This window comes from Embiotoca jacksoni, unplaced genomic scaffold (genome assembly GCF_022577435.1).
Source record: "Embiotoca jacksoni isolate LCO1_2020_lvr unplaced genomic scaffold, fEmbJac1.0.p SCAF_65, whole genome shotgun sequence".
NCBI lineage: Eukaryota > Metazoa > Chordata > Actinopteri > Embiotocidae > Embiotoca > Embiotoca jacksoni.
Genome location: NW_027185420.1, coordinates 212341 through 234645, shown reverse-complemented (window position 1 = coordinate 234645; position 22305 = coordinate 212341). Strand labels below are relative to the sequence as shown.

At 44.2% G+C, this 22305-nt stretch overlaps 1 protein-coding gene across 3 annotated transcripts; it reads left to right on the top strand.

The window, feature by feature from the left end:
• The first annotated feature begins 782 nt into the window (after positions 1-782).
• On the top strand, positions 783-21822 carry plcd4a (phospholipase C, delta 4a). 3 transcript variants are annotated; one of them, XM_069175255.1, is made up of 17 exons: positions 783-2127; positions 3620-3677; positions 6454-6501; positions 9647-9805; positions 10214-10442; positions 10622-10751; positions 11406-11637; positions 11741-11942; positions 12298-12442; positions 14112-14264; positions 14443-14610; positions 18372-18528; positions 18611-18727; positions 19796-19974; positions 20045-20177; positions 20523-20672; positions 20873-21822. In XM_069175255.1, exons 1-17 carry the CDS (start codon positions 2110-2112, stop codon positions 20962-20964), a joined length of 2370 nt encoding a protein of 789 aa, XP_069031356.1. In that variant the 5' UTR covers positions 783-2109; the 3' UTR covers positions 20965-21822. The 3 variants fall into 3 exon arrangements, with proteins under 3 accessions (XP_069031356.1, XP_069031357.1, XP_069031358.1); XM_069175256.1 differs by lacking the exon at positions 783-2127 and adding an exon at positions 2867-3051; XM_069175257.1 differs by lacking the exons at positions 783-2127; positions 3620-3677; positions 6454-6501 and adding an exon at positions 6938-6994.
• Positions 21823-22305: the final 483 nt, after the last annotated feature.

Here is a 22305-nt window from a genome sequence, read left to right as displayed (position 1 = left end):
TCACCAGGGGGGACAGAGGGGGGAGGGGGGAAGGCAGCAGAGGTGTTTGTGAGGTGTGGAGGAGACAGATGAGGGTGGTGAACTAAACCTGTTGAAGAAACAGTTGAGCTGATTGTTCCTCTCCAGGTTCCCCCTGGTTGTTCCTCTCCAGGTTCCCCCTGGTTGTTCATCTCCAGGTTCCCCCTGGTTGTTCCCCTCCAGGTTCCCCCTGGTTGTTCCTCTCCAGGTTCCCCCTGGTTGTTCCTCTCCAGGTTCCCCCTGGTTGTCTCTCTCTCCCCTTGAACCCAGTAATCTCCTTCATACCGGTCCACACCTCCCTCACGTTGTTCTGCTGGAGTTTGGCCTCCAGCTTCCTCCTGTAGGAGTCCTTGCACTCCCTCATCTTCTCCTTCAGGTGGCGCTGCACTCTCCTGAGCTCGTCCCTGTCCCCAGACCTGAAGGCTGCTTTCTTCTGATTAAGAAGCACCTTCAGGTCACTGGTGATCCACGGCTTGTTGTTGAGGAAGCAGTGTCCAGTCCTGGATGGTACGGTGGAGTGTTCACAGAATTTGATGTATTCTGTGATACAGTCCGTCCTGCTGTTGATGTCCTCCCCATGTGGTCCACACAGCACATCCCAGTCCGTGGACTCAAAGCAGTCCTGCAGGGCGTCTTTAGCCTCCTGTGTCCACCTCCTCACAGTCCTGGTGGTCACAGGCTGCCTCTGTACCAGGGGAACATACTTGGGAGTCAGCAGGACCAGGTTGTGGTCTGATCTACCAAGGGGGGGGGGGGGGGAAGGGCAGTAGTACTGTATGCATCCATGGCATTAGCATACAGTAGGTCCAGAGTTTTATTGTTCCGGGTGGGGCAGTTAACATACTGGTGCAAAGTTGGCAGAGCTTTATCCAGACTGGTTAAAGTCTCCAGTAACTAACAAAAATGCACCGGGATGCTGAGTCTGAAGTTTGGACACAGTGGAGTGGATGGTGTCCACTGCTGCCTCTACGTCAGCTGATGGAGGAACATACACAGCGATAACAATGGTGGACGTGAACTCCCTCGGCAAATAATAAGGGCACATCCCCACGGCTAGAAGTTCAATGTCCGGGCTACAGAAGCGTTCCTTCACACACACACATCCATACGATCCATCATCTGTCATCACTTTATCCTGAACAGGGTCACGAGGGGGTGGAGCCTATCCCAGGGGAAGGTGGGGTTCCCCCTTCAGCCTGGACAGGCCATCAGTTATATATAACATAGATGTAACATAATGTAAATATATAAATCAAACACTGTGTACAAAGAGTTACAGACATCACTACCAGTGAAAGTCACATTTACATCAAACTGTTCTAATGTCAGACATCTTGCAGATTCACAGCACAAAACAAGCAGTTTGATTTATTGTCAAAAGTTTGACTTTAATCAGGAAATGTAATTTTATTCTGGAAATATAATTTTAACTTTTTTCTCAAGAGCAAAGTTGTTTTTGTTTGTATTTTTAAAATCCTCCATCTGGACATATTTATTCCTTCATATGGCCCTGATATTAATAAACAGCTTTATAAATGTAAACATATACATCTTTGTGGTGCTGCATTTTTAGTGCTTTTACTTGGAAAGGAGTACAGGAAGTGTTCCAGTGGTTCATGTGATGCTCATGTTGTAGTCCAACATCCTCAGAGGTTCATCAATAGTTCTGGTTCAGCTGGTCTGAGCACTGTAGAACCGGTCCTGGAGGTCTGTGGGGGACCAGAACCACAACTAGACCCTCCGCTGGTCCAAATGGTGGTGACAGGAGCTGTCTGTCTGTCTGTCTGTCACTATCTCTGTCTGTCTCTATGTCTCTCTATCTCTGCCTGTCTGTCTGTCTCTATCTCTGCCTGTCTGTCTGTCTCTATCTCTGCCTGTCTGTCTGTCTGTCTGTCTGTCTGTCTGTCTGTCTGTCCGTCCGTCCGTCTGTCTGTCTCCACATCCCCGGCTCCAGTGGACAGAGAGAAGATCTATTAGTGGCTCAACGAGCTGTCCGGTCCAGAGACCCAGGACAACGTCCTGATGGAGCTCAGCCAGAAGTGGGAGTCCGCCCCAGACTAGTCCCCCATCATGTGGCCCTCCTGAGGTACAATGAGGACGCTGCTGCAGGTCAGTCTCAGGTCTACATCAACCCCCCATCCACCCCTCCATCAATCCTCACATCAACCTCAGTGAGGAGCCCCTCTGCTGTACAGGTGTATTGTGGGTACTGTAGTTCCCCTCTGCTCCAGTCGTGGCGCCGTTAGTGTAATCTGAGGATGGAAACTGAGCCTCAGCTGTAGATTATTGATGAGTGTGAATGTGAGCAGGCTGCAGGTTAAACCACAGAGATTCATGTTGAGGCCTTCAGTCTGTTGCAGCTCTCAGCTGTGTAATGATGTCAGTAATGAAGCAGCGCTGCTGGCAGCAGTTTGTTCATGTGATGGGGGACGTCTCCCTGATGTAGGACCAATGTCAATCATTGATGGGAGGACCAGGAGGCGGACCAGGAGGCCGGTCCGAATCCCTCCACCGGGTCAGAATTCCTCCACCCGGTCGGTATCCCTCCACCCAGTTAGTCTCCACCCGGTCAGTATCCCTCCACCCGCCCGGTCAGTATCCCTCCACCCGGTCAGTCTCTACCTGGTCAGTATTCCTCCACCCAGTCAGTGTTCCTTTACATCACTATAACAGCTTAATTTATTAACAGGTATTTATTTGAATTATTGAGACTCATTAAGTTGAAACTCGTTATTTAAAGTATTTTCTGTGAATATCCATGTAATTTCATTTGGAATTTTTCTTTCACAAAAATATATTTCATAAAATTTCTCCAACAATGTATTGTTTTTGTTTTCCATTCAAAGTTATTTCATATTAGTACATGTTGAATAAATATAGATGGAGGGAACTTGTTTAGTGCTTCACTGCTGAAGAGTCCCACAGTATCTTCGACCTTTTGATTGACATCCTGCCATCAGCTGAACATCCCATCACAAAGAACACAATCGAATTTCCACATACGTCAACATCTGTACCCAGTGGCCTTTAAAAGTACGTAACGATAAAACCTACTGTTAATATACGTCTGGATATGCACAGTCTAACTTCATAATATTTAAGAAAAATACATTTGTCATTTGTATGTTTAAAAAAAAGAAGCTAAATTCTGTGTTTTATTGTTAAAGTGAAATGTTTAAAGGAACAAAACATGAAGACACTTTTGGATGACACTACTTATACACAACAGTTCAGTCCTTCAGGTTCTCGTACAGAATATTTCCATATAGTCTCATATGGTATATCAGCCTGTTTTTAATCCAGATGTTCCAGAGTTGGAGGCACGGACATAAATACCAACATGTACTTAGTCACTCTTTATATCCGTCCTGATGTTATGAAGATGATGAGTCAGTTATTGTTCTGTATAGTTTGGGTTGAGTCCATATAAAGGAACACCAAGCAGCTTCAAACTGACCTGATCAGAGGAGATGCAGAAATGCAACACGGGGCCAGCAGGTGGAGGGGGGGGAGGGGAGGAGGGGAGGGGAGGGGAGGGGGCGAGTCAGGTGAGCTGACAGACAGTTGACTCAGGCTTCAGTTGGTGCTTCTCTCCCTGCAGCAGCAGCATGCAGACAGACAGCAGCAGTCTGATGTGATCGGAGATGTTCCTGCAGCAGGTAAGCTTCTTGTTTTATATTCCATATATATATATATATATATATATATATATTATTATTTTTTTAATTTTATTTTTTTTATATATACTCTATATGTTCTGTATGTACAAACATAATTTACCCTTCTATGTAGTGTTGTAATACCTGAACAGTTACCTGTAAGACAGAAGTGAATCATGGGAACATTCAGTTTGTCTTTCTAAGTAAAACGCTTTCTGTTGTTGTCCATCTGTTAGGACATGTCCCTAACAGATGGACATGTGACATAAACACACAAACTGAACTTTAAATCTCAGTGAATATGTTCATTCAACACTCCCTTGACTTTGTGACCTATTTTCTGTTATGTTGTTAGTTCTGCTGTACTGTGTGTAGACGATCGCTGTACTGCTGATGGTGTTGTTCACACATAACATCTGCAGCTCCGACTGAACAGGAGAACAATGACAGGAGCTTTAACAGCCACTGAGTTGGTTCAGGTCGTGCAAGGCAGCAGGATTACTGCAGATTAGTCGGCTCAGACAGCACCGATGGGACAAAAAGTGCAGTACAGGACAAAATGCAGTGAAAACATAACGGGGCAGGAACAGCTCAGTGAGCAGGCTGTTGGTGTTATAAAGAGAGTGAACATCACCCTGATGATGATATAAAGAGAGTGAACATCACCCTGATGATGTTATAAAGAGAGTGAACATCACCCTGATGGTGTTATAAAGAGAGTGAACATCACCCTGATGGTGTTATAAAGAGAGTGAACATCGCTCTGATGGTGTTATAAAGAGAGTGAACATCACCCTGATGATGATATAAAGAGAGTGAACATCACCCTGATGATGATATAAAGAGAGTGAACATCACCCTGATGGTGTTATAAAGAGAGTGGACATCGCCCTGATGGTGTTATAGAGAGAGTGGACATCGCCCTGATGGTGTTATAGAGAGAGTGGACATCGCCCTGATGGTGTTATAGAGAGAGTGGACATCGCCCTGATGATGATATAAAGAGAGTGAACATCACCCTGATGATGATATAAAGAGAGTGAACATCACCCTGATGGTGTTATAAAGAGAGTGAACATCGCTCTGATGGTGTTATAGAGAGAGTGGACATCACCCTGATGATGATATAAAGAGAGTGAACATCACCCTGATGATGATATAAAGAGAGTGAACATCACCCTGATGGTGTTATAAAGAGAGTGGACATCGCCCTGATGGTGTTATAGAGAGAGTGGACATCGCCCTGATGGTGTTATAGAGAGAGTGGACATCGCCCTGATGGTGTTATAGAGAGAGTGGACATCGCCCTGATGATGATATAAAGAGAGTGAACATCACCCTGATGATGATATAAAGAGAGTGAACATCACCCTGATGATGATATAAAGAGAGTGAACATCACCCTGATGGTGTTATAAAGAGAGTGAACATCACCCTGATGGTGTTATAAAGAGAGTGAACATCACCCTGATGATGTTATAAAGAGAGTGAACATCACCCTGATGATGTTATAAAGAGAGTGAACATCACCCTGATGGTGTTATAGAGAGTGAACATCACCCTGATGATGATATAAAGAGAGTGAACATCACCCTGATGGTGTTATAAAGAGAGTGAACATCACCCTGATGGTGTTATAGAGAGAGTGGACATCGCCTTGATGGTGTTATAGAGAGAGTGGACATCGCCCTGATGGTGTTATAGAGAGAGTGGACATCGCCCTGATGGTGTTATAGAGAGAGTGAACATCGCCCTGATGGTGTTATAGAGAGAGTGGACATCGCCCTGATGGTGCTATAGAGAGAGTGAACATCACCCAGAGGAGCAGACGGCTGGTGTTCAACCACCCAGAGAACGTTATCCTCTGTTCTGGTCCTGTCCTTCATTCAATGAAACAGATTCAGTAACGGCCACATTCAACCATTTTTAAATGGTTTCACATTTGACTCCATACATTGTTGGATTACTGAGCTGGACCTTCTGGGTTCAGACACACGGGCCAAAGAACTCGGCACCTTTTAATCAGAGTTGCTGATTCAGACTGTAACATGTCAGTTCTGTTCAAAAGGAACAAAGACACATAACCCTTTAAATATACAAAATGACCACCAAGAGATACAAACCTATTTCCAGACAAGTTGGGATGCTCTGAAAAATGTAAATAAGGCCAAAATGTGATGATTTGTAAATCATATAAATGTATATTTAATAGAAAATAAACCAAAGACAACACATCAAATGTTGAAACCAAAAATAAAATACCTGCTCATTTTGAATTTGATAGAAGCAACAAGTCTCAAAAAGTTGCAACAGGATGAACAAAAGATGGAAAGGTTGTGTAAAGATAAAACACTTATATATTCAGGTTTTGGAGCAACATATGCTGCCATCCAGACAACGTCTCTTTCAGGGAAGGTCTTGTTTATTTCAGCAGAACGACGTCCAACCACATTCTGCACGTATTCCAACAGCATGGCTCTCTAGTAGAAGAGTTTTTTTTTTTAATTTTTTTTAATCTATTTTCAATTAAATATTGGTTTATTTGATTTGAAAATCACATTCTGTTTTTATTTACATTTTGCAGTGTCCCAACATTTTTGGAAATGGGGTTATAGAAAATAACCAACTCAATACAATTCAGCTCCAAGAACAAACAAAGGAGAGGAAACATTTTAATCAAATAAACCAAACAAATTATTTGTGTCATATTTCTTTTGTTTTACTGCAGCCTGCTCAGCCATGTTTTTAATGAGTGATGTTGTTTTCTTATTTTTAGATGGGACAGTGAGACCAGAACCAATGGCTTCCACCGCAACCGGCCTCCGTAAGTCGTGTGTGTGTGTGTGTGTGTGTGTGTGTGTGTGTGTGTGTGTTATTAAAGGGTTAATGAGTGTTTTTCTCTGTGGATGAACACTGAAATGTCTGAGGGATTGACAGCAGCAGACTAGCATTCAACCAACTGAAACATACAAATGATGCAAATTAATATGCTAAAATGTGACCTAAAATTATGATGCACAGCTTGAAAGATGTTTTTTTCCTCTGACTGCTGTACAATGAGCCTGGAGGGGTCCAGTGGTACCAGCAGGTCCTTTAGGTCCTGGAGCCCAGAGGGGTCCAGTGGTACCTGCAGGTCCTTTAGGTCCCGGAGCCTAGAGGGGTCCAGTGGTACCAGCAGGTTCTTTAGGTCCTGGAGCCTGTAGGAGTCCAGTGGTACCAGCAGGTCCTTTAGGTCCCGGAGCCGAGAGGGGTCCAGTGGTACCAGCAGAGTACAAGCCTAGAGGTCTGGTTTCCATGACGAGACGGAGATCTAAGGGGTGTGTTCCTCCAACCCTCCCTGACCAGTGTTTAGTTTTCCAGATCACCATGGTGATATGATGTGTTGATGTGCGGCAGGTGGAGGTGTCAGCATGTTAACAGGAGTTACACTGAGATGATGTTTCAGCGTGCGGCCGCTCGATGTGAAGTGTTTCTGTTGCATCATGAGGTGTTTTGTGTTCAAACAGAACTCATGAGATCGAGGTTAAACACGGGAAGTTGTGTGCAACGTATGCTTGGCGTTAAAGTAGTTAAGTTGTAAAAACATCGTTGCTAGGCAACAGCAACATGGAAGCCGTCGAGAAATCACAGACACACAGACAGTTCATGAAGCTAACAGAGAACAGATGAGGCCGTTGGAAAATGAACGTTTTCCTCAGACGTAGATTATTGTCTAAGTTATGAAGACGAACTCTGCATGATTGAAACTACAATATATCAGCTGAACATCCAACCAGACATGAACCTCCACAACCTCTGACCTTTCTGGAAACAAACACATCACACCTGGTGAACTGGAGGCAGATGGAAGATGTAGAGTTGTGACGACCACCAGAGGGCGCCGTTCATACGAACTCTCCTCTGAACACCATGGATGCGAACACAGGTGAACACCATCAGGACCATCACAGGTGAACACCATCAGGACCATCACAGGTGAACACCATGAGGACCATCACAGGTGAACACCATCAGGACCATCACAGGTGAACACCATCAGGACCATCACAGGTGAACACCATCAGGACCATCACAGGTGAACACCATCACAGGTGAACACCATCTGTAGAGGTCCTGAGTACTGTGATGAGGCTCCGCCCCCAACACATCTGCAGACACGCAGAGAAACACAGAGGAGGAGTGCGGAAGGGGTGGGGGGGAGAACCTGAGGTCACTGCAGGTCACATGATGTTCAACAAACACACAGGATTACTTGTAAAACTCATGTACAGTGCATCCGGAGAGTATTCACAGTGCTTCACTTTTTCTACATTTTGTTATGTTACAGATTTATTCCAAAATGGATTAAATAATTTTTTTTCTTCAAAATTCTCACAATACCCTATAATGATGAAGTGAAAAACGTTTCTTTTGAAATTTGTGTAAATCTATTAAAAATAAAAAAAAATCGCGCGTACATAAGTATTCACAGTCTTTTCCATGACACTCAACATTGAGCTCAGGTGCTTCCTGTTTCTACAACTTGATTAGAGTCCACCTGGTAAATTCAGTTGATTGGACATGATTTGGAAAGACACACACCGTCTATATAAGGTCCCACAGTTGACATGTCAGAGCACAAACCAAGACATGAAGTCCAAGGAATCATCTGTAGACCTCAGACAGGATTGTATGGAGGCTCAGATCTGGGGAAGAGTACAGAAACATTTCTGCAGCATTGAAGGTCCCAATGAGCACAGTGGCCTCCATCATCTGTAAATGGAAGAAGTTTGAACCACCAGGACTCTTCCTAGAGTCGGCCGCCCGGCCAAACTGAGCGATCGGGGGAGAAGGGCCTTAGTCAGGGAGGTGACCAAGAACCCGATGGTCACTCTGACAGAGCTCCAACGTTGCTCTGTGAAGAGAGGAGAACCTTCCAGAAGGACAACCATCTCTGCAGCACTCCACCAAGCAGGCCTGTATGGTAGAGTGGCCAGACGGAAGACACTCCTCAGTAAAAGGCTCATGACAACCCACCTGGAGTTTACCAAAAGGCACCTGAAGGACTGTCAGACCATGAGAAACTAAATTCTCTGGTCTGATGAAACAAAGATTGAACTCTTTGGCCTGAATGCCAAGCGTCATGTCTGGAGGAAACCAGGCACCGCTCATCACCTGGCTAACACCATCTCTACGGTGAAGCATGGTGGTGGCAGCATCATGCTGTGGGGATGTTTTTCAGCAGCAGGAACTGGGAGACTAGTCAGGATGGAGGGAAAGATGAATGCAGCGATGTACAGAGACATCCTTGATGAAAACCTTCTCCAGAGCGCTCTGGACCTCAGACTGGGGCGAAGGTTCATCTTTCAACAGGACAACGACCCGAAGCACACAGCCAAGATAACAAAGGAGTGTCTTCGGGACAACTCTGTGAATGTCTTTGAGAGGCCCAGGCAGAGCCCAGACTTGAACCTGATTGAACATCTCTGGAGAGATCTGAAGATGTCTGAGCACCGACGCTCCCCATCCAACCTGATGGAGCTTCAGAGGTCCTGCAAAGAAGAACGGGAGAAACTGCCCAAGAATAGAAGCCAAGCTTATAGCATCATACTCAAAAAGACTTGAGGCTGTAATTTCTGCCAAAGGTGCTTCAACAAAGTATTGAGCAAAGACTGTGAATACTTATGTACGTGTTATATTTTCATTCTTTATTTTTAATAGATTTACTAAAATTTTAAACAAACTTTTTTCACGCTATCATTATGGGGTATTGTGTTTCAAATTTTGAGGAAAAAAATGAATTTAATCAATTTTGGAATAAATCTGTAACATAACAAAATGTGTAAAAATTGAAGCGCTGTGAAAACTTTCTGGATGGACTGTATGTTCACATATTAAACAATATATTTACATGTGACAACATCCGACCTTCTTGTGTATTTCCTGAGGATATGTCTCATCCGTGTGTGCTGGACGATGTCTGTCCTCAGGTGTCTCGGGGGACGACAACCTGCAGTCCATGCTGGTGGGGACGGTGATGAGGAAGATCAAGTCTCGCACCTGGAAGAAGCAGCGATACTTCAAGCTGCAGGACGATGGCACGACCATCTGGTACAAGTCCAAGAAGGCCGGCAACGCCCACTCTACTTGTAAGAGCCTCACCTGGACTCACCTGTCCATCTATTTCTAACATCATCACCTGGACTCACCTGTCCATCTGTTTCTAACATCACCTGTAGCACCCACAGGGTCTCAGAGTGGAGGACAGTCTGACAGACATCCTTCATAGCAGGATGATTGACATGTCTGCTGCTTCCTGTGCTGTGTCACCTGAACATCTCACCTGTCCATGATGCTGCATTAATCGCTGTCTCTCTGTCTCTGTCTGTCTCCGTCTCTGTCTCTCTTTATCTCCGTCTCTGTCTGTCTCCGTCTCCGTCTCTCTCCGTCTGTCTCCGTATCCGTCCGTCTCCATTCCTGTCTCCGTCTGTCTCCGTATCCGTCCATCTCTGTCGCCGTACCTGTCCGTCTCTGTCTGTCTCTGTCTCCATGTCTAGTCTCTGTGAGTGACGTAGAGGCGGTCCGTGAGGGCCACCAGAGCGAGGTGCTGCTCAGCATCGCGGACGAGTTCCCCGCCGACCGATGCTTTACGCTGGTCTTCAGAGGTCGCCGTGGTAACCTGGACCTGGTGGCCGAGTCGGCGGAGGAGGCCCAGTCATGGATCAAAGGCATGAGGAAGCTGATGGAGAACCTGGAGAACATGGGGGAGAGGGAGAAGCTGGACCAGTATCCTTCACCTGGAGTTTATACTCACCTGTCTCAGGCAGTTCCCTGAATTTGAGATATTTCCACCTGGTTGGTAGAGATGAATCAGTAGTCAGTGTTGTTGCTCCTGAGTCCTGCAGGTTTGATTCCATTAGAACCGCTTTGAGTGTTTGATCCATTTCCTTAAGTATTGGTTCCAGATGGATCTGTGACTGGTTCAAGAAGGCGGACAAGAACCACGACGGCAGGATGAACTTCAAGGAAGTACGAGACCTGCTGAAGATGATGAACGTGGACATGAATGAGCACCACGCCCACCGTCTGTTCACGGTGAGAGCTGCTGATAGAACTGAAGTTATTGTTATATCTGCAGTTGATAGAACTGAAGTTGTTATTGTAACTGTTGTTGATAGAACTGAAGTTATTATTATATCTGCAGTTGATAGAACTGAAGTTATTATGATGACTACTGCTGATGGAACTGAAGTTATTATGATGACTACTGCTGATAGAACTGAAGTTATTATTGTCTCTGCAGTTGATACAACTGAAGTTATTATGATGACTGTGAGGATAGAACTGAAGTTATTATGATGACTGTGAGGATAGAACTGAAGTTATTGTGATGACTGTGAGGATAGACCTGAAGTTCTTATGATGACTACTGCAGATAGAACTGAAGTTATTATGATGACTACCGCAGATAGAACTGAGGTTATTATGATGACTACTGTAGACAGAACTGAAGTTATTATGATGACTAACAGATAGAACTGAAGTTATTATGATGAATGCTTGATAGAACTGAAGTTTTTACGATGACTATTGCTGATAGAACTGAATTTATTATGATGACTATCTGAAGTTATTAAGATGACTACCGCAGATAGGACCAGAGTTGTTATTGTAAAATAAGTATTCAGAGTGTCCTGACATCAAACACAGCGGGTTGGTAATGTCCATGTTGTCCTGTCCTCCCTTTAGATGGCTGATAAGTCCCAGTCTGGGACTCTGGAGGATGATGAGTTTGTGCTATTCTATAAGATGCTGACCCAAAGGGAGGACGTCCTCAGGGTTTTCCAAGAGTACTCAGCTGATGGACAAAAGCTGTCTGAGGGAGACCTAGAGGACTTCTTAAGGGAGGAGCAGCTGGAGGGGGACGATGTCCAACAGCATGTCCAGCAGGTCATCGAGCGCTACGAGCCCTCCGACACAGGTACAGGTGGTGGTATTTGTCAGGAAGATCAATATCCAAGTGAATCTTCGCAGCTGCATCCTGGACCTTCAGAGTGAAGGTCTGACTGCTGCTGTGTTTCCAGCCAAGCTGCTGAACGCCATGACGTTCGATGGCTTCCTGATGTACCTGGGCTCAGCCGAGGGCTCCATCTTCAACCCGCAGCGCCGCCGCGTCTTCCAGGACATGAACCAGCCTCTCTGCCACTACTTCATCTCCTCCTCCCACAACACCTACCTGATGGAGGACCAGCTGAGGGGGCAGAGCAGCGTGGAGGGCTACATCAGGTAAGTGTTGGAGTCAGAGGGGCTGAGGTACATCTGATTAATGTGACTCAGTGCAGACATCTGGTTAGAGAGAACAGGAACTTTTCATATAGTTACGTCAATAAAACCGCGTCCTCCCCGCCGCTCCACTGAACCTCTCGGTGATGAGATTTACTGTGATGTCGTCCCTCATTAATCTTCATCCATTCATCAATTTTTAACTCCCATTAATAAAAGAAAGACGACGTCCTGACGTCCATTAGTTTTACAGTAATTAATTGTTTCATCACATTTATAAATTCAGACATCAGTGTATTCCTGAACATCAGGACATCATCTGTCCCTCCGTGTCCCTGACTGTGTCCCCCTATCTCAGGGCTCTGTCCCGGGGCTGCCGCTGTGTGGAGGTGGACTGCTGGGACGGGACCAGTGGAGAACCAATCGTGTACCACGGACACACCTTCACCTCCAAGATCCTCTTCAAGGACGTGGTTACTGCTGTGGGCAACTACGCCTTCAAGGTAGGTTGAGCTGATGTAGACACAGAGGACATGAAAACCTGAAACTTTCTTCATCCTGAGGTGTTCTGGTCTTTAGTGAAACACAGCCTGGTTCCATCTGTAAGAAGATTTGGTTGTTGTATGTTTGTGGTGTCCTGTCGATGGTCCGTCCTCCGCAGGGTTCGAGGACAGGACCTGTGGAGGGCAGGACCTCCGCAGGGTGGAGAACCTCCACCCAGCGGAGGACGGACCACCGACAGTCCTCTCTGTAATCCTCATCGCAGCATTACACTAGTTTTCTCCTCCATTGTTCCGGTCCCAGCAGCTCATCACACATTGATCAGAGGGAGTTCACCTGTCCAGCCATCATGCACCTGCTTCCAGAGAGCAGCTGCCAGGTTCACCTTCATGTCAGTGTGTAATGACGGTAATGCGTGTATGTGTGAATCATCCATTCGTCCATCTTCAGCTCTGTCATCCGAAAGGTTCCCCGATCAAAACGCTCTGCAGGGTTCAATTATAGACTCGCTCTGCTCCTCGTATCACAGGCTTCTTTTTTTCTTGCAGGTATCAATGTATGTTGGTTTGTTTTTCAGCAGGTATCAGAGTATGTTTGTTTTTGTTTTTTTCAGCAGGTATCAGAGTATGTTTGTTTTTGTTTTTTTCAGCAGGTATCAGAGTATGTTTGTTTTTAGTTTTTTCTCACAAGTATCATGTTATGTTTTCTTTTCTTTACTGCAGGTATCAGAGTATGTTTTTGTTTTTTTCTGGCAGGTATCAGTATTTTTTTTTTCTTTTCTTGCAGGTATCAGAGTATGTTGTGTTTTGTTTTCTCTGCACGTATCCGAGTATGTTTGTTTTTGTTTTTTTCCTGCAAGATCAGAGGATGTTTTTTTTTTTCTCACAAGTATCATATATTTTCTTTCCTGAACGAATCAGTATGTTTGTTTTTTTGTTTGTTTTTCAGGCAGGTATCAGAAGTATGTTGTCTTTTATTTCCTGTAGGTATCAGAGTATGTTTTGTTTTTTCCTGCAGGTATCAGAGTATGTTGTGTTTTGTTTCCTGCAGGCATCAGAGTATGTTTTGTTTTCTCTGCAGGTATCAGAGTATGTTTTGTTTTGGCAGGTATCAGTATGTTTTTTTCCTTCACGATCAGAGTATGTTTTTTTGTTTTTTCTGACAAGTATCAGAGTAAGTTAGTTTGTTTTTCCTGCAGGCATCAGTGTGTTTTTGTTTTTTTCCTGTAGATATGAGTCTGTTGTGTTTTTTTCCTGCAGGTATCAGAGTATGTTTGCTTTATTTTTTTTCTCACAAGTATCATATTATGTTTTCTTTTCTTTCCTGCAGGTATCAAAGTATGTTTGTTTGTTTTTTCAGCAGGTATAAGAGTATGTTTTTGGTTTTTTTCCTGCAGGTATCAGAGTATGTTTTTTTGTTTTGTTTTGTTTTTTTTCTCTCAAGTATCATGTTATGTTTTCTTTTCTTTACTGCAGGTATCAGAGTATGTTGTTTTTTTTTTTGTTTTTTTTTCTGGCAGGTATCAGAGTATATATATATATATATATATATATATATATAAATATATATATATATATATGTATATATATATTGTTTTCTGCAGCTATCAAGAGTATGTTTATGATATTTTCCCTGCAGCTATAAGAGTATGTTCATTTGTTTTTCCTGCAGGTATCAGAGTACCCAGTCATCCTGTCCATAGAGAACCACTGCAGTGTGGAGCAGCAGAGAGTCATGGCCCAGCACCTCAACAACATCCTGGGAGACAAGCTGCTCAGGAGGACGCTGGATGGAAAGGTCCCCGTGGGGCTGCCGTCTCCTCAGGTGAGCCGTGACTTCCATGTAATACAACATGAAGCAGAAGCAGCTTCACTAACACAGACTGTAGGCCTCACTGTTCCAGGACAGATGCCTTCTGTCCTCCTGAATGATGGTTTGAGTGACAGCTGCTGTGTGGCATCATCACCTGAACCTGCAGGATGACCTGTGACCTCTCTGTTAGGATCTCAGGGGGAAGATTCTGGTGAAGGCAAAGAAGATTGGAGGCCTGGAGGGGACGTTCAGCGGGATGGGGGAGGACCCTCTGACCGGAGAGGTCAGCGATGAAGACGAGGCCGCAGAGATAGACGAAGATAATCTGCACCGGGAGAGTGTTCGCCGCAGGGTGAAGGTGAGTCGGCTGGTTCAGTAGTAAACCTTTTAAAAGGGTGTGATGGAGATGCAGGGTCGTCTAGGGCAGTGGTTTTAGGTAGGTAGGTAGGTAGGTAGGTATATACTTTATTAATCCCCGAGGGGAAATTTTTTAGGATGATGATGAAACAGAGCAGGAAGTGGATTTAACAGATTAATGGAAACAGAATAAATTCACTTCTTATGATTAACTGACAGGTGTTAATTCAACAGAGTGAAGTCTGACTACTGCAGGTGTTTTTTACTGCAGGTGATTTACAGCAGGTGGTTTACAGCAGGTGTTTTACTGAAAGTTTTTTTTTTTTTACTGAAGGTGGTTTACAGCAGGTGTTTTACTGCAGGTGAGTAATCGCTGTGTTCTTCTGCTGTGATGAAGACATGAGGAGGTTCTCCTCCTTTCTTTTGGTCCAGAGGAGATCCGTGAACAGACTGAGATCAGTTTAGTTACTTTATGATCAACTTCACTCCGACAGTGATGATGTCATCATATCTGCCGCTATCTGCCGGTTCCTTTACAGTAACCGTGAGGAGAAACTTTTGTCAGATTTAAAGAAGTCTAAATGTGCCGAGTCCATATTTTACAGATATAAAACTCTCCACCTCTGACTGCTAATGATGGTTTTTATTTGACACATGACACATCAGACTAACGTAGAACAACCTCCTGATGTTTCTGAGCCACTGCTGTCAGTCACTGATACCTGCTCAGGTGCAGCTCTGTTTGAGCTCAGATCCACCGATGGTGTCACAATACCACATGCAGAAGATGTAAACATTACAGAGACCGACTGAGACAAAGCAGAGAACCAGAGAGGGACCAGAAGGACCCAGTGGGACCCAGAGGGCACCTGTTGGACCCTGTTGGACCCACTCACTGTTAACGTCCTCCAGTTAGAGATTCAGCACAGAAAACACCGAACTCACTGTGTGTGTGTGTGTGTGTGTGTGTGTGTGTGTGTACACGTGTTGTCAGTGTATAGGATTGCATAACCGTGTGTGGCAGCTCATGAAAGATGCAGAGGAAGCTGGGCAGCGAGAGACACTGGGTGTTAGATGAGGTGATCTGTTTACAGACGAAGATGGATCCATCAGAACCAACTCAGAGGTAGAACATTAATCTGTATCTGATTATCAGAACTAACTCAGAGGTAGAACATTCATGTGTTGAAGCAGCTCCTCCTTCACTGAACGGGAGTTTAGACCGAACTACAGTTAGTTCTGATGTTGACCAACGGTCTGTTAAAGTAGACACGATGTGATGTTTTCTGTCAGGCCTCAGCAGACAGGGCTGGCCTGAACTGGGCTAACTTTGGTTCTGTATTCTGCTGTGAGCAGCGCTGACGGCAGACTTTCGTCACCTCTGTAGTTGAATGTGGACCCGTGTGGCTGCTTCTTCAGTACATTCAGTTCAATCTGCAGGAACTCTTGGCATATTGAACTGTATTAAGGTTTCAATTCATCTCTTCTTGGTGGTGACATCATTACAAGGGCATTTTTAGTCCTGGTTCAGTTATAGAGTTTACATAAGGACTTCAGATTAAAGCCCTTATTTGAAATAACGTTGATCCATTTTGGGCTTTAAATGGGTCATATGATGACCTCAGGTTGAAGTTTTCATAGTCCCTGATTATGGCTTTATTTAAATAACTTTGTTCAGAGTTTAGTCCTGAGTTTACAGAGCAGCTGTTTAAAGAGGACGTTGAATGATTCTCTGTGAGCGCTGCAGTAAACAAATTTTAGTCCTCAGTTTAGTTCTGAGTTCACAAAGCAGCTTCTTAAAGACCTTGAATGATTCCGAGTTTAGTCCCGAGTCTAGAGAGCAGCTGTTTAAAGAAGGCGTTGAATCTCTGTGAGCGCTGCAGTAAACTAACTTTACTCCTGAGTTTAGTTCTAACTTTAGTTAGATCCTGAGTTTAGAGTTTAGTCCTGAGTTTAGTGAGCAGCTGTTTAAAGAGGGCATTGAATGATTCTCTGCAGTAAACTGTGTAAAGGAGCAGTGGGCCACTTAGAGTCATGTTTATTGATTAGTACCTGAGACGGCTGAAATGCCACACTGGGAACGTTGTCAACACGGTCATCAGAGGTGAGCCCAGTGTCCAGTTTGGAGTGATGTGAGCTCAGCGCTGGGCATGGTGTAAGTGTCCCTCTGTCTGGTAGGTGGTGGAAGAGGGTGGTGCCTGAGGCCTCGCGGAGCAGCCCGATCAGCTTTCATGTGGAAGCAGGCAGGCGTGATGTGGAAGAGCTCTGCAGGTTTCACTGCTGCTGGTCTGTGCAGTCAGAAGAGACCCTGACAGCAGACCTGGTTTACCTGGCAGAGGTTTACTCGTCTAAGAGGGTTGTCTGAAGGTCTCTGTTACGGTGCTCCCTGCCATGACAGGAATCCTCCACATCACCAGGGTTCACCCTATCAGGTGACGGAAGCTCCGGTCAGGTGATGTGAACCCAGAGACGGTTAACAGGTCCACCTCAGGAGACATTCACGGGTCCACCTCAGGCGATGGTTAACGGGTCCACCTCAGGAGACATTCATGGGTCCACCTGAGGAGACATTCATGGGTCCACCACAGGAAATGGTTAACAGGTCCACCCCAGGAGATGGCTCACGGGTCCAACTCAGGAGATGTTAGCGGGTCCACCCCAGGAGACATTCACAGGTCCATTTCAGGAGACGGTTAACGGGTCCACTTTAGGAGACGGTTAAGGGGTCCACCTCAGAAGATGTTTATCAGGTCTGCCTCAGGAACCATTCACGGGTCCACCTCAGGAGACATTCACGGGTCAACCTCAGGAGATGTTAGCGGGTCCACCTCAGGAGACATTCACAGGTCAACTTCAGGAGACAATCACGGGTCCACCTCAGGAGACATTCACAGGAAGTCACGAGAGATTATCACAGGAAGTCACCACAAATTATTATCACAGGAAGTCACCACAGATTATCACCACAGGAAGAACCACATTATTTTCACCACAGGCAGAACCACGGATTATTATCACAGGAAGATTATTATTACAGGAAGTCACTATAGATTATTATCACGAGAGATTATTATCACAGGAAGTCACCACAGATTATTGTCACAGGAAATCACCACAGATTATCACCACAGGAAGAACCACATATTATTTTCACCACAGGAAGAACCACAGATTATTATCACAGGAAGAACTACAGATTATTATCACAGGAAGTCACCACAGATTATTATCGTAGAAATCACCACAGATTATTATCGTCGAAATCACCACAGATTATTATCATAGAAATCGCCACAGATTATTATCACATGAAGAATCACAGATTATTATCACAGGAAATCACAACAGATTATTATCACAGGAAGAACTACAGTTTATTATCACAGGAAATCACCACATATTATTATCACAGGAAATCATTACAGATTAATCTTTAGGAGGTAGGTGGTAAAAAAAAAAAAAAATCACATTTTTCCTAGATTTGGAAATATGTTTCTAACTCTTGCAATTTTACAGTAAAGAAATCACTTAAAACTCCACAAATTACTTTTTTTTTTTTTTTTTTTTTTTTTTAAAAGACACAATCATAAATTTTTGATAGGATAAAGTTATGATTAGACAGCTATGATTGGACAGCATCAGCCTGACTGTCCTGGATGACCGAGTCTTCTCTGATAAATGTTTGTCTCTTTCATTGTGTTGGCTCTCCTCTCAGTGATGTCCTCTGGTGTCCTTTGTCTCTTTGTCTCCATCTCTCCATAGAGGTCAAAGCAGCGTCTCTCCAAGGAGCTGTCGGACTATGTGATCTACTGTAAGAGTGTCCACTTCAGTAGCTTCAAACACTCCCGGATCCACTCCAAGTTCTATGAGGTGGCCTCCTTCACTGAGTCCAAAGCCCGCAAACACCTAAAGGAGACAGGTGGGTGGAGTCGGTCCTCCAAGTGTTCACCATGATTTAAACTGACTCTAACTGTCCCTCTGATGTCTCGTCTCTGTCTCAGGAGTGGACTTTGTCCACCATAACTCCCGTCACCTGACCCGGGTCTATCCCACCGGCTTCAGGACCGACTCGTCCAACTTCAACCCTCAGGAGATGTGGAACGCTGGCTGCCAAATCGGTGATTAGATAGAAATGAGTTTAACAACACATCACATCATTAACTTTATTGTTCTTCTTCTGACTGCTGCAATGGGCTGCATCTGCTGTGATGATGTCTGAACACTGTTCCAACTACTGGACCAATAATAATAATCAGAATTAGAAAAGATAATAACAATAAAACACTTTAGTTATGGGCCACATTTCAAAACAATGCTTTAAATTCAGTTTTAGTTCCACAGTTCAACCATTAAATACAAATATAATCATCAAAACTTTTTATTTCTGCTTTCATTATTTTTGAATTAACTTGTTTTGTCATTTCTTATTTTATTTCTCCATTTATACTATTAAATCACAAACGGTGCCATTCACGGAAGTTTTAAAGTTTGTCTCCTGTAGTTGATTAAAACTCTGAAAACTTCTGTGTCCATTTGAAATGCAGAAGTTTTTTTTTTTATTGAAGTGACTGATGTAATTCGACAGTTTTGACGACATTCAGCTCTGATCTACGAAGAATCAAATAAACCCCGCCTCTAGCTCCACCCACCACTCGTCTGCATCTCCAGCTGGCAACCTGATTGAGAAGCCCCACCCCCAGGCTGGTGTGATTGGTTCCTGAGGTCTGACCTATCAAACAACAGCTGCCTGAATCTGTTTTTTAGAGTCATGGTTTTGACTGATTATTTTATTCTCAAAGACAGCATCACAATTATCACGTGTTCCTGATCTGAGTAACATACTTAGATGTCGTCGTGTCAGACATCATGTGTGACATCATCATGTCTGACATCATCACCACGTTCACAGAAAACATCATTAAAGGTTCCAGAAAACAAAGATTCCTCCAACAAACCAGAAAATGAAATAGTAGATTTCACTGCTGTGTTTTAATTGCTTATTTCTGAGTGCTGAGGTTAAAATCTAATGATCAGGTGTTTCCCAGTGCAGCTTTAATAATATAATATAATATATCATATAATATACTAATACTAATATAATAATACTATAATAAATAATATAATATACCAATATAATAATAATAATAACAATAGTAAGAGAGAAGTGACAGTGTTTGTGCTCTTAGTGGCGTTGAACTTCCAGACGGCGGGGGAGGCCATGGATCTGAACGACGGGCTGTTCTCTCAAAACAGCGGCTGTGGCTTTGTCCTGAAGCCAGGTTTCATGAGAGAGGCCGAGAGGAGGTTCGACCCCGAGGCTCCTCAGAACCGGGCCGGGTACCGACCCATAGTCCTCACCGTGCAGGTAACCCAGCTCCACAGACGCACACAGGAGGCAGCTGACCACGAACGAACCTGTTTCCTGTGTGATGAAGGTTATCAGCGGCCAGCAGTTGCCCAAAGTCAACATCAAGGAGGACTCCATCGTGGACCCGCTGGTCCGGGTCGAGATCCACGGAGTCCCTGTGGACCAGAACAAGCAGGAGACCCGCTACATCGACAACAACGGTACCGAGAGGCTGGACATCAGGCTGCAGCTATCAGGAGACTGATAGTATCAGTGAATCTGTCCTCCGACCTCTGTCATCCTTTCCTTTGACCTCTAACCTCTGTCCTTTATCCTCTGATCTCCGTTCTGTTCTTCGACCTGTAACCTCTGTCCTCTGACCTCTGTTCTCCGACCTCTGTCTTCTGTCCTCCAACCTTCGTCTTCTGAACTCTGTCCTCTGACCTTTGTCCTCTGACCTCTGTCCTTTGTCCTCTGACCTCTGTCCTACATCATCTGACTTTTGTCCTCTGTCCTCCGACCTCTGTTCTCTAACCTCTGACCTTTGTCCTCCTTCCTCTCCCCAGGCTTCAACCCGGTGTGGTACGACACCCTGCGGTTCACCATCCACTCCCCTGAGCTGGCCCTGGTGCGCTTCGTGGTGGAGGATTACGACAAGACGTCCAAGAACGACTTCGTGGGACAGTTCACGCTGCCACTCAGCTGCATGCAACAAGGTGGACAATTATTATTCAAACTTTATTAAAACACGTTTAAAAGACGTTTAATTCAGCCTGCTGGATCTGTCCATGTGTCCATCTGGGTTAGGGTTAGATTTAACATGATGTAGTGTAATAGATAATGAGTGCGCCCCCTGCAGGAGGAGTCAGTACATGAAGTCTGTCTGTTTCTGATTTGTTAGTTTTTGTGTCTTCAGGTTATCGTCACATCCACCTTCTGTCCAGAGACGGAACCAGTATTCCTCCCTCCTCCCTGTTCGTCCACATCCGGATCTCTGAACTGGACTGAACCTGAGGCCTGAATCCTGAGCCCTCAATTCTGGACCCTGTCCTGACTCTTAGAGATTCTGGACCCTCTTCACTGCAGAAACTAAGTTTCCTCCCTGAGATGATATTTCATATTATTCTGATGTGATGTGAATTAATTTTACGCCAAACGTTTAGATGATCCTCAGCAGTTTATCAGCTCTGAGTGGTTTTTGCTTTGTTCTGTGTCATGTGTGTAACTTCCTGTTTCTGCTGAAGGCTTATTGGAGAAGACGATGTGCCACCGTGAGGTTCAGTCAGGTAGATTCTATCAGGTAGATTCAGTGAGGTAGATTCTATCAGGTAGATTCTGTCAGGTAGATTCAGTGAGGTAGATTCAGTCAGGTAGATTATATCAGGTATATTCAGTCAGGTAGATTCAGTGAGGTAGATTCTGTCAGGTAGATTCAGTGAGGTAGATTCTGTCAGATCATACATGTAGATTTAGAATAATAATGAAAATATTGATGATGTTGATAACAGATGTGGAGGAGCGCTGGTGAAAACAAACCTCATGAACATATGATTTAGAGATTTACCTGAGCAGCGTTGACCTTTGACCTGTGATGTCATGACGATATCACCTCCCCCCCATCACCCCCATCTCAACAGTGACGTGCTTAAGTCATTAACCAGGTCTTGTGTCCTGTCATGTATGTTTGTGGTATGTATATTGTATGTTACCCGCTTGTGTAAATGTGTTTTGATATGTTTATTTTTGTATACCAGACACATTCATATGTACTGTAAAGTGATGTACACTGAAGTGTTTCCATGACGACCTGCTTGTTTTATATTGTAGATAAACCTCATATTCATTGATCACATGCAGCTGCTAATAAACATGATTTTAACTTAACGATGCTGCTGCTTCGCTTTCTTTGAGTCAAATCATTGTATATATATATATACTGTATATATAGATATACAGTGTGTGTGTGTGTGTATATATATATATATATATACTGTACTGTATACAGTGGGTACGGAAAGTATTCAGACCCCTTTAAATTTTTCACTTTGTTTTATTGCAGCCATTTGCTAAAATCAAAAAAGTTCATTTTATTTCTCATTAATGTACACTCAGCACCCCATCTTGACAGAAAAAAACAGAAATGTAGAAATTTGTGCAAATTTATTAAAAAAGAAAAACTGAAATATCACATGGTCATAAGTATTCAGACCCTTTGCTCAGTATTGAGTAGAAGCACCCTTTTGAGCGAGTACAGCCATGAGTCTTCTTGGGAATGATGCAACAAGCTTTTCACACCTGGATTTGGGGATCCTCTGCCATTCTTCCTTGCAGATCCTCTCCAGTTCCGTC